Raw genomic sequence first — 12,252 nt, 5'->3', positions numbered from 1 at the left:
CCAAAAAGGGTACAAGTCTTGAAACTGAAATTAAATTCCTCAAAAACTAGGAACATAAAAGATCTCATCTAATGTCAAAACAAAACATTATTAAAAAAAAAACTAATTCGCAAATTCCAACAGCTTCAACTGGTGATGCGATCTTGTTTCCAGAGAAGATTCTTCACTCAGTTCCCGTCGGCTGCCTCAGATTTTGCATGTTCTGCAAAGAATTTGTAATGTGGATTTGTGAACCAGAATCAATCCATCAAGAATTAGTATTAACATCTGACAAGAATTAGTATTAACATCTGACATATTAGATTAATAATATATAAAGAAGGGGGAAATATTACCCTTATCAGACATCCACTTCTTGAATTTGGTACAACCTTTCTTCATGTGTCATTTCTTCTTGCAGAAGAAACACTTTTGTACCTTCTTAATATCAGCTTTTGAGGTTAATTTCCCCTTTGCGGTTGCAGTGAATCCCTTGGTTTTCCCAGATTTTTCTTTAGGCTTTGTTGTGGCCAACATAGCACTCTCCCCAACCGCTTCAATAAGCCTCTCTTCCTCTTGTGCACACATGGTTATCAAGTCATTGATAGACCATTTGTCATTATGTGTGTTATAGGAAATCTTAAAGGGCTATAATGTTGAGGGAAGGTGTTAAGTGCAAAGTGCACAACAATGGTATCTGGCAAATTTATTTCCAACTTCTTCAGTTGAGCCGCAATATCCCTTACTTGCATGATGTGTTTGCGTGTGCCCTTAATAGTGGAAAGACGAAGACCAACAAATTTCATGATTAGAGTACTTGCCAAAGCTTTATTGGATGTAGCAAATTGGTCATCAATAGCTTTGAACAAGGTTTCGACTTTATCACAATGGTCAATTGACCCACGAATGCTTCTTGGAATTCGTGTCTTAATGAAATACACACACAACCGATTAGATCTAATCCATTGTGAATGATATTTCTTGTCAGCCTGAGAGCTATCATTAGTGATAGGAGCAGACTCTTTATTGTGAATAGCGAAATCCATCTCTAACAACCCTAAGTGTAGGAGAATGTCTTTCCACTCTTGGTGATTATCATAGTTTAGCATAGGAACGTCAATCATTATTGTCTTTTGAGTTGGGATTTGAGGTTCTGAAAGGAATACCGAACGCTTGGTTAGAATTTTCGAGGTGCAAAGATAGAGAAAGACTGAAGTGCATATTATTACCAATGTAATTTTATGCCAAAGATAGACTTGAATGCCATAAAAATTGACTGTGGGCTAAATTTTTACTCAGAATAAATCTATCAAGGCCAGGGACGGACGCACCTTAGGGGGTAGGGGGTCAAGACCCCCCCCCCCCCACCCCCACCCAACCCCTACCCTCATCCTAAATTTTTTTAGTAAATATGTATGTATATATTGATGTATTTGGGATAAAATAAACTTTTGGCCCCCCTCTAATTTTTTTTATAAGAAAAATCTATTATGTTTATATTAAATAAACTCAAAATATATATATTAAAGTTCAAATTCATTATAACCGAGCCTTCCAGCTTACATGATTAAATTAGGTTGGCGCCTCAAAACCGAGCCCTCCAGCTTGTGGGCCAGGGTTATTGCGACGAAATATGCACGGAACGGCAACCTCGGCATATCGGCTGTGGGAAAGAAGAACACCTCAAATGTCTGGAAAGGGGTGACCGCTACATGGGAACAAATGGAAAAAGGCTTGACTCGAATAGTTCGTAACGGGAAGTCAACCCGGTTCTGGATGGACGCTTGGCTAACTCCGAGGCCGCTCTACGACCAGATGCTCCATCCTATTTGCCTGCCGGACTTGTACGCTTTTGTGGTGGATTACTGGGATGAAAATCAGGGTTGGAAGTGGGACAAGCTAGATCATGTGCTGCCGAGAGAGACGATGGAAAGACTAGCGACGTTTCTTTTGGCGAAGCCAAATATGACGGACAGGCTTGGGTGGGGTTTAAATGAGAATGGCGAATTCTCGATTAAGTCGGCGTACGATCTTATAGTACAAGCCCAGCCGCCACAACCAGATGAAGAATGGAAAATAATTTGGAAGCTCCGCGCACTGGAGAAAATCTGCTTTTTCATGTGGCTTGTGAAACATGGGAGAATTTTAACCAACGCTGAACGTTTCAGACGACACATAGCAACTGATGCTAACTGCTTTCGTTGTGCAGGTACGATGGAAAATCTTGACCACCTTTTCCGCCGGTGCCCGGTAGCTAGGGAGGTCTGGGAAGCAGCGCTCACAAGGCGAACAGCGGAGCAGCTCAGTAGACTGGACTGGTGCGACTGGATTTCCGCGAACTTGAGGGGTGATGCTACCTTGGGGTTCGAGGAGGGATGGCCAGAACGCTTTGCAATTCGGCTCTGGTGGTTATGGAGATGGCGCAACGACGAAGTGTTCAGGCAAGTTACGACCACTCCCGCGCAACAAAGAGGGTGGCTTACGGCGTACGATGCGGAGGTAAATGTGGCATACGCAAAATACAGAGCTTCGGCTAGGCACAACACTCAGTCTCATACGACTACAGTAGCTTGGGAAAAACCACCTCATGGCTGGTGGAAGATAAATGTGGATGGCTGTAGAAAGACCAGTGGCGTCGCTGGATGTGGGGGAATTCTTAGAGATTATACAGGGAATTGGCGAGGGGGTTTTATGTGCAATATTGGACGGGGTAATATGGAAGAGGCGGAAACTTGGGCAATTTTACAAGGCATCAGGCTTGCTAAAAGTCTGGGGGTTGATAAACTCATTGTTGAAGGTGACTCTATGGCGGTCATGGAGAGCATGCGAACTGGGGATGTGACTCGAAACAACATTGTGGGACATTGCATGAGCGAGGCTGCGGGCTTGGCGCAGGTGGATTACAGGCACACTTACAGAGAACAGAACAAGGTGGCTGATGCCCTTGCGTCGATGTCCATCTCGAACCAGATTGGGCTACATGTGCTGAGTGAGGCACCTCCAGAAATACGGATGGCCATTCAACAGGACCGTGTCGGAGGTAAGTACCCGCGCAAGACACACCGGGGAAGAGCTGATGGGATCGTTGCTTCTTAGGCTCTCTGGGTTACACCCTCTTATTGATCAAAAAAAAAAAGTTCAAATTCATTAAATAAAAAGAAATAAATCAAATAATTAAAGTGACCATTTTTCTTTATTATCTTATTTCTTTTATCAAGATTTTAATAATGAATGGCATCAAGTATACATTTTAATTCTAAAAAAAAATCTCCAAATTTGAGATATATGCTTTGATTTTATTAGTTATATATGTTGATTAATTAATTAGTGATTTATTGTGTGTTTTAATTATTTATTTACATTTTTAAATGTACATTTACTAGTTTAAATGATTAGTTTTGAAATTGACAAAAATTAATATTGATTATTTAATTCATCTTGATTTTTGTCTTTATCTCTCAAATTTTGAAATATTCAGTTAACCAGTAAAATAAATATAAGTTAATTACGAAAAATTTTGGTGATAAAATAATTGACAAAACTTTTTATTTGATGTTAAGTGACAATCTATATTTAAATAAATGTGTTGTTATTGTTATTATTATATTTTGTGTTATGTAACAAAAATTCTAAAGTAACGATTGACACCTGTGTCGATCATACTCATATAATTATGTATTTCATACTTTATTACATATAGTATAATTAGAAATCATTATCAATAATAATCACAATAATGTATGATATATATATATATATATATATATATATATATATATATATATATATATATATATATATATATATATATATAATACTATGGATTGGGCCAGACCCGACTCAACATGGTTCATCATCTTCTTCGTTCTTTCGCCCTAATAGCAGCGCAGACCAGCGCGAAGAAACAACAACCAAGAATAAAAATCGCTGGCGTCGCCAAAAGGAGAGGAGACGGCAGCATCTTCACCGGGGAACCCAGCCCAGCCACCACTGCCTGGCCTCGACGCAACGCCAACACCATCGCCGCTCGCCTGCTCCAGCCGCGTCGTGAAGCAGTCCAGTGTTGCCGTCAATCCATGTTGACGGTAACCTCAAGGAGAGTACGATGGGAAAAAATGTCATCTTCCACCGTTAACAATGGTCGCCGTACTTGACGCAACGCCAATCCGCCGCCTTCCGCAGCCGGCCGGCGACGTTCCTTAGCGTCGCCATCGATCCGTCTGCCCGTAGACGCATCGCGAACCAACCACCGGACGGGCTCCTTCAAGTCGTTCCGTAGCCGCCAGCAGTAGCTGGCCAATCACAGTGAAGGAAGGAAAAAAAATCCGGCGAACAAGGCAGCAAGGAGAAAAAAAATATCCAACTATTTTTTTTTTTAATAAAATCTAATTGATTTTATTAAAAAAATAGACTTAATGTAGTAAATAAACATCCAGCAATCCAAACAATTGCATATAAATATTCATTTGCATATAAATATACATGTGTCAAAATATACAACATATGCAATCAAAACAATCAAGGCTAGGCAGAGATGATACAGGCAACTGATACTATCTGTAAGCATATAAATAACGTAGGAACATAAATACGTGATACACATGATCGTGTTAAAGTACTAAGTACTAACCTCTAGCCATAGCTTCCGATTGATGAAGGTTGTGTTGTCACGGTACTCCTGCAGCAGAGTAACAGTATATGTTTCTCTCACTTTCTCAACTCTCTCCCGGATGCTGTATGAGGAGTGAATGTTAAGCAGTGAGAGGACTAGAGGGTTCTTTATATAATAACCATATGCCATCAATATGGTAACTGAATCCCTTCATAATCATACTTCTTATCTTTACAATCAAACATTACCTTAATTATTAAAAGTATGTATGGAAGAGTTGCACCACATAACATATTACCTTTAATTATTATAACTTTGACTTAATGTTATAATAATGTAATTGGGAAAACTTTACAAACTTAAGTACCACATCATAATTTCTTGTGGAGTCCATGCAAAATCATTTCATGTAATCTTATATTACTTTTCTTTGACCACCACAATCACTACCACTACACAACGACGACGACCACCCCACCACCAACACCACTTCACCTCCACCGCCATCACCTTATTATTATTATTATTATTATTATTATTATTATTATTATTATTATTATTATGATTATTATTGTTGTTGTTGTTGTTGTTGCAAATAATGTGTTCATTTTCAAGAAAATAAACCAAATAGGAGAAAATGTAATTTCTTAACTTTTAGACAAACAGAAAAAGATAATTTTTTAACAGCCTGTCAAACAGCATAAAATTAAAATATTTTTCAGAAAATGAGTCATTTTCCGGAAAACAATTTCCAAATTTTCAAACGGACCCTAAAGTTAAAAAAATTTTGTGTCGCTTTATATTGAGGGATTAACATTCATTAGTTTTATTATATGCAAATTAATTGAGAAATATCTATAATAATAAAAATTAATACGAGTGAATGAAGGTTGGTACTCTTCATTTATGTTTGTGTCTCCATTACTTTTATTCATGCATTATATTATAAGAGTTGTATTATATAATTTTTTTTGCCAAAAGTACTCCTACCATTATAACTTCCGTTATTATTTTTTTATTCTTTTCTCATTATTGTTACAATGCATATGCATCAACCACATATTTTTTATATTCTTCAATAGTATTATTATAGTAATAATATATGTAGACATTTTATATTAGAGTAATATAATAAATAAATTTGATTTCATTTAGATTTTAATTATTAAGAATTAACTTAGTTATTTCCTAAAATATAAATATCAAATTTATAAAAGTGGATTACATTATTATTATTATTATTATTATTATTATTATTATTATTATTATTATTATTATTATTATTATTATTATTATTATAAATATCTAAAATCTAAATAATAAAAGAAACTTATAAGAGTGAACAATGTTATTACTCATGATTTATGTCTATACTTTTATATATGCTTATTGAGTTATACATTACTTTACAAATATTATACTAGCATTTTTATCTAATAAAATTATCTTACACCATTAAACGTCCTTTATTATATATATTGTTGGGTGTCGGCCGGGTTGACGAAGTTCAGCCCCTGCTCGATTCAAGACGTGACGCTGTAGCTTACTATGGAGGGATGTGGTTAAATGGTTAATGTCCAAGTAGTTATCACCACTTGATTTTACGTAGGATATATATAACAACCAGATAACTAAAGAACTCTATTTTTTATGCATCCCTCACAGAAAAGACTAATAATGTAATAAATGTGTTGAACATATACATAACTAATTTGAGACAATATATTGTTAAGCATTGACAGATTTCGTTTTTTGGTTGTGTTCAGGGAAACTTAGAGACTAGATAAAATACTAACCTAGATATCTCTAAGAGAACCATGAGAAATTATTATTATTATTAGGACTAGTATTAGGATTCTTGTATTTGAGTCACATTATGACTCCCTATTCAAGTCTCCCTAAGATTCCTCTTGTATATATTCCCCTTGTCTGTACCATTGTAATAACTATTTATCTAATACAGTTTCCTTCAGTTCTCATCTATTATCAGTTAAGCTAGGGTTTTTTACTTTATTCCAATGGCTGGCGGATCTGTTAACTCCTCTAAATAGATCGTTTTCAATGCCGCTATCACATTTTCCGCTAGCCCTGTTGTTACTTCGTTTTCTACTGCTCATCACTTTATCAGTATTAAGCTTACCCATAAAAATTATCTGTTTTGGAGAACTCAAGTTGTACCATTTCTTGACAGACACAGTCTCATGTCATTCGTTGATGGGACCCCATCCATGTCCGGCGCCGTTTCTTCCCGCTGTCGAAGGCGCCTCGCCCATCCCAAATCCCGAACACACATCGTGGTTTCGGCATGATCGGGCTCTTATGTCTATGCTAATTTCTTCTCTAATGAAGAAGTCATGCACCTCGTCGTACGTCACGGGAGGTTTGGGAGTCAATCGAACAGTCTTTGTCTTCTGCATCTCGTGCCCGCTCGTTAAATCTCTTTGGCCAACTCCAATCGCTAAGCCAGGGAGATTCTACGGTTGCTGATTATATTGGTCGTGCATGTGTTATTTTGGAGGATCTTGCCTTAGCCGGTAGGCCAGTTGGGTTAGACGAGATGAATCTTTATGTGTTTCAGGGTTTACGGCCGGAGTTTCAAAAGATAACTGAATCTCTCTCGGTCTGCAGTCAACCTGTAACCCTTGGTGAGCTAGCTGATTTCCTTGGCGCTCAAGAACTGTTGCTAGATCTTCGACTGAGGCTGAATATAAAGCTCTAGCAGATGTTTTTCCTGAGGTAATTTGGATCTTGTCCCTTCTACGAGAAATCCATGTCCCAGGTATTTCGGTTCCTAAATTATGGTGTGATAATCTTGGAGCTACGTATATGTGTGTCAATCCCATCTTCCATGCTCGCACCAAACACGTAGAGATAGATTATCACTTTGCGCGAGATAGAGTTGCTGCTGGAGAAATTCAAGTCAATTTCATCTCAACAAAAGATCAACTTGCAAACATATTTACCCAAGCATTGCCTAGTCCTAGATTTTCTTTTCTCAGAGACAAGCTACAAGTTACAAGTATACCATATGCTTGAGGGGGAGTATTAGGATTCTTGTATTTGAGTCACAATGACTCCCTATTCTGTTTTTCCTAAGATTCCTGTTGTATATATTCCCCTTGTCTGTACAGTTGTAATAACTGTTTATCTAATACAGTTTCCTTCCATTCTCATCATTATCACATCAAGTTTTTTATTTTTTCTTTCAAAGATAAATTATAATTAAATCGCAAATATATATATATATATATATATATATATATATATATATATATATATATATATATATATATATATGTAAAAAAAAATCTTTTAAACATGTAATAAAATTCAAATTAAACATTTTGTATATAAAAAATCAAATTCTTTCCATTCAAATCACACAATCTGCTATTCTAAAGCAACACAAAATAATTTTCTATGATTGGGGAGTACAGTAGAGTACAAGGCAGGGAGAATAGATGGAGATATAGATATATATCATTAATCACAATCGATCACCATATGCATGTGACCTCTCCTCTTTAGCTAGCTCCACTATGCATACATGTGGATGGTGTGGCCTATACTCTCCTCTCTAGATCTACTATACAACATTACATGATTGGAGATAAGTTTAAAATTGTTGGTCGTGGCATCTATGCATGCTATTGGGCGAGGGAGCAATATATTCAAATCCACTTTAGGGATTGAAAGGTTGAAGAAGGAAGTGAGGGGCAGTGTCCTTCACGGTCCATTTTTAGATTTTTGTGGTCCCTTTTTTTATAAATAAATGAGGTCCTACCAAAAGCGGCAAAGCATAAAAAGCCAATATTATAGCAAATAGGGTTCAAACCTACAACCTCCAACATGAAACACCAAAAAAAATGTATTTCTACCATTTCTCCATGGAGTCTTTTAAGATTAATTGTAATTTTATTTTCTTTTAATGTCTTAACTAGCTAGGTAAAAATTAAATATTAGACTCTAAAATTTGAGGCTCTGTACTATTGCACAGCTTGCACAACAGGCCCTGTGTTGTTGCACAGCTCAAAATCCGGCCCTAACTGTCCTTTCCTCATCATGAGATGAAGATTTCTTGTCTGTAGAATTTATCGATAGAAGTGAAAACTTAAGGACTGATAAGATAACTTGCAATTTATTTTCTTCATCAATGATTTTTGGGTAAGAATTCTGAGAGTTTATGATTAATGTAGCATAAGTTGTGATATTTAATGTATCAAAAAAGTGATGGCCGTGGCGGGAGAGGGTCCCTTTGCCTTGACATATTGTGGAGGGGTTGGTGTGGGCTTCAAAAAGAGAACAAACTCTGCGGTTAGATTGGGATTGGGGACTGTGCCCGTGGGGTAAACATTACAGCAGACCTAACATGAATTGCTCTTTTGTTAGCTATTCTATGATGGGGCTGGTCTCATCTTTTGTCATTTGACAAACTAGCATAGATATATTTCTGAGAGATATGGTTGCTCCCTGGCCTCCATATTATCTTGTTTAATTTGTTTGGACAAATAGATTTTAAGATAATGTATTTAATGTATGTATGGATAAATTAATTTATTTTATTGTAACTTTTGTACAGATGAGAGTATTTTGGATAATGAAATAATAGGCTTAATTTTATTTTTCAATCATAGATTTATAAGTATCAGTCTATTTTAGTTCTTTATTTTATCAAAAAATTCATATTTGGTCTTAGTATTATTATTGTGGCATGACAATTTTTAGTCTTTTGTCAACAAAATCATTTAAATAGCGTTAAATACAAGGACGTTTTGGTCTATTCAGTTTTAAGTGTTAAGTCCATTTCTTTTTTTAGTCCTAAATTTATATGTGTCATTCCACTTTTAGTCTGTTTTTTTTTTTTCAAAACATCCCTGTTAGTCCTAACATTATTGTTGCATGATCATTTTTTGTTCTTCGTCAATAAATATGTTTAAATGACATTAAAAATGATGTTATTAAGCACTCAAAATCCTATTTTTTTCTTCTTGGTAATAGAACCACAAGTCTTGTGAATTTTTATGAAGTAGACACCGGACTTAAGATTTGCCCCCCTTGTGATTTTTTCAATTGCACTTTTTGGGATTTTATAGTAGACTTATATATTGATAACAATTTTATTTCCAAGGAGAAAAAGGAGGATTCTAAGTGGTTAATAACATCACTTAAACATATTTGTTGACGGAGGACAAAAAATATAATGGCCATGCCACAATAATGCTAGGATCAACGGAGATGCTTTGAAAAATAAAGGACTAAAAGTGGAATGACAATATGACATGCACATATAAATCTAGGACCAGAAAAATGAAAAAGACTTAACATACACTTAAGAATTGAATAGACCAAAATATCCTTGTATTTAACACCATTTAAATGGTTTTGTTAACAAAGGACAAAAATGGTCATGCCACAATAATACTAGGACCAAAGGGAATATTTTGAAAAAGAATGACTAAAACTAGACGGACACCTATAAATGTAGGACCAAAAATAGAATTAACTCGAAAAAGTAAGTGTTATCGTGTATTTATGGAAAATTGCGATTACAATTCCTTACATCATGTTTAGTTCATGGAATGAATTTTAAGAGAATTGGATTGCTATTCCATAAAGAATGGAATATGCAATTAAAGGAAGGGCATGTGCCCAGATCCAAAAATCTTGAAGCAGATATCTTGTCTAAAGTGGTGTTGGGCGGAGTTTCCAACCATCTACTTTGAGTCTATCAGAAGGAGATAGTCAAGCGACCGAGTATAGAGAGCAAACCCCACCGGGAGGTGGCTGAGATTCGGGAAGCCAGCCTAGAGGTGACTCTAGAGGCTAGTTTGTTGGAAGACCTCCGATGATACAAGGAAAAGACCGAGTTACCTGATGACCCAGCGGAGGCAGCTAAAACCAAATGGCAGGCACCCTTCTATACAATGATCAACGACCTGCTCTATAAATAGTCGTTCAAAGGGCCGTTTTTGCGATGTCTATTCCCAAATGAAGCCGGACAAGCGATGGTGAAAGCCCACAAAGGGATCTGCTCTGCCCATCAGGGTGCACATACACCCGCCAGAAAGTTGGTGGTACAAGATTACTATTAGCCAACTATGGTTAGGGATTGACTAGATAAGGTCGCCAAGTGCCCCACATGTTAAACCTTCGGCCGTAAGGAGAAAGTTCCCTAAGAGTCCCTCATTCGCTTCTTTATACAACTTAAACGTCTCACCCTTGATCTCAATAACACCTGTCAACTGGCCGACTACCTGACGTGAGTCGGTGCAGATGTGTCGTCTTCTACCCCTAAGGCTTTAGCCAATCGTAACCCACCAAGGACGGCCTCATTGTTCGACACTTTGAACCCATAGTCCAGGGCGTAGTATAGTCAGAACCCCCCGTGGTAATTAGCATAACTCTCCCTACATAGTGTCCACGTCGTTGACTCGAGGCTCTATTTGCATGCATCTCCCACCAGTGCCCTTCTTCAGGAGTTGTCAAGTTCCTTATGTGTCTTGGGCTATGCATTCGACTATAAAGTCGGCTAACGCTTGAGCCTTGATAGAGGTTCGATGCGAGTACTCGATCTCGAACTGAGTGAGCTCCGTAGCCCATTTTACCAATCGCCCCGATGAGGACGGATTGATTAATACTCTTGCCAGAGGTGCGTCTGGAAATAGGGTACCAACTTCCTTGCCATGACCACTAATGCATACACCACTTTTTCAAGTGGTGAGTATCGGATCTTGACTGCTTTTAATGCCCGGCTAACATAGTAGATTAGTCATTTTACTCGCTCCTCTTCTCGTACGAGCACTGAGCTAACCGCCCTTTGGGAAGCTGCTAAGTACAAGAAGTGTGTTTCGCCTTCTTCAGGTTTCCACAACAGGAGCGGAGAGAGCATGTACTGCTTTAGGCCTTCAAAGGCTACTTGGCACTCGTCCGCCCACGTGAATTCTTCATGCATTTTCAACGCTTCGAAGAAAGGGAGAGGATCCAACTGAGCGCTGCTAGTCGTCCTGTTAAATGATGTAAGTCCTTGACCATCCCGGGTGGCTACATGTCCAAGATGGCTCTCACTTTCTAGGGATTCGACACGATCACTCACCTGGTTACCTTGTAATCTAGGAACTTTCCGCGTTGAACTGCAAAGGCGCACTTCTTTGGATTCGATCTCAAGTCATATTTCTTAATCACTTGGAAGCTAGCAGCCAAGTTGGTCGCATGTTTATCCTCCTCCGGGCTTTTCACTACCATATCTGTGACAACCCAAAATATATTTCCTCAAATTCTATTTTATAAAATCAAAAATAAATCATTTTTACTCCTACGATAATTTTCTAAAAGGGTGTATGAATTAAATATTTTTAAATTTATTATTTCAAATAATTCAACACCAAATATTTTCATATATTTTAAAAGTCCTATTTAATGGGTATAATTATGTACCAAGTGTTGACCAAAAAAGTCAATCTGAGTGGAACCTGTGAAACTGATTCAATTGTTTTCGCCTAAGAATACTCTTATAAATGAACCTATTTTATTCCTAAAAATTTAGAAATCTATTTTTATCTGAACTCGACCCAAATTTTGACCCAAAATTATAACCCAAGATCTTAATCGCGAAATAACCCTTTTAACCCTCACGTGGCCGAAAATTTCAGCCCTCCTTGCCT

At 37.2% G+C, this 12,252-nt stretch overlaps 1 protein-coding gene across 1 annotated transcript; it reads right to left on the bottom strand.

Moving 5' to 3' along the window:
* Positions 1–572: 572 nt before the first annotated feature.
* Positions 573–1,103, bottom strand: LOC109154028. Its single transcript, XM_019301912.1, has one exon. The coding sequence runs from the start codon at positions 1,101–1,103 to the stop codon at positions 573–575; it is 531 nt and encodes a 176-aa protein (XP_019157457.1).
* Positions 1,104–12,252: the final 11,149 nt, after the last annotated feature.

This window comes from Ipomoea nil, unplaced genomic scaffold, assembly GCF_001879475.1.
Source record: "Ipomoea nil cultivar Tokyo-kokei standard unplaced genomic scaffold, Asagao_1.1 scaffold2580, whole genome shotgun sequence".
NCBI lineage: Eukaryota > Viridiplantae > Streptophyta > Magnoliopsida > Solanales > Convolvulaceae > Ipomoea > Ipomoea nil.
Note: the sequence above shows the minus strand (reverse complement) of the source record. Positions and strands in the feature narration are given on the sequence as shown.

Coding starts and splice junctions, on each gene's coding strand:
- LOC109154028 (XM_019301912.1), bottom strand. CDS start 1,103: ATGATTGACGTTCCTATGCTAAACTATGATAATCACCAAGAGTGGAAA.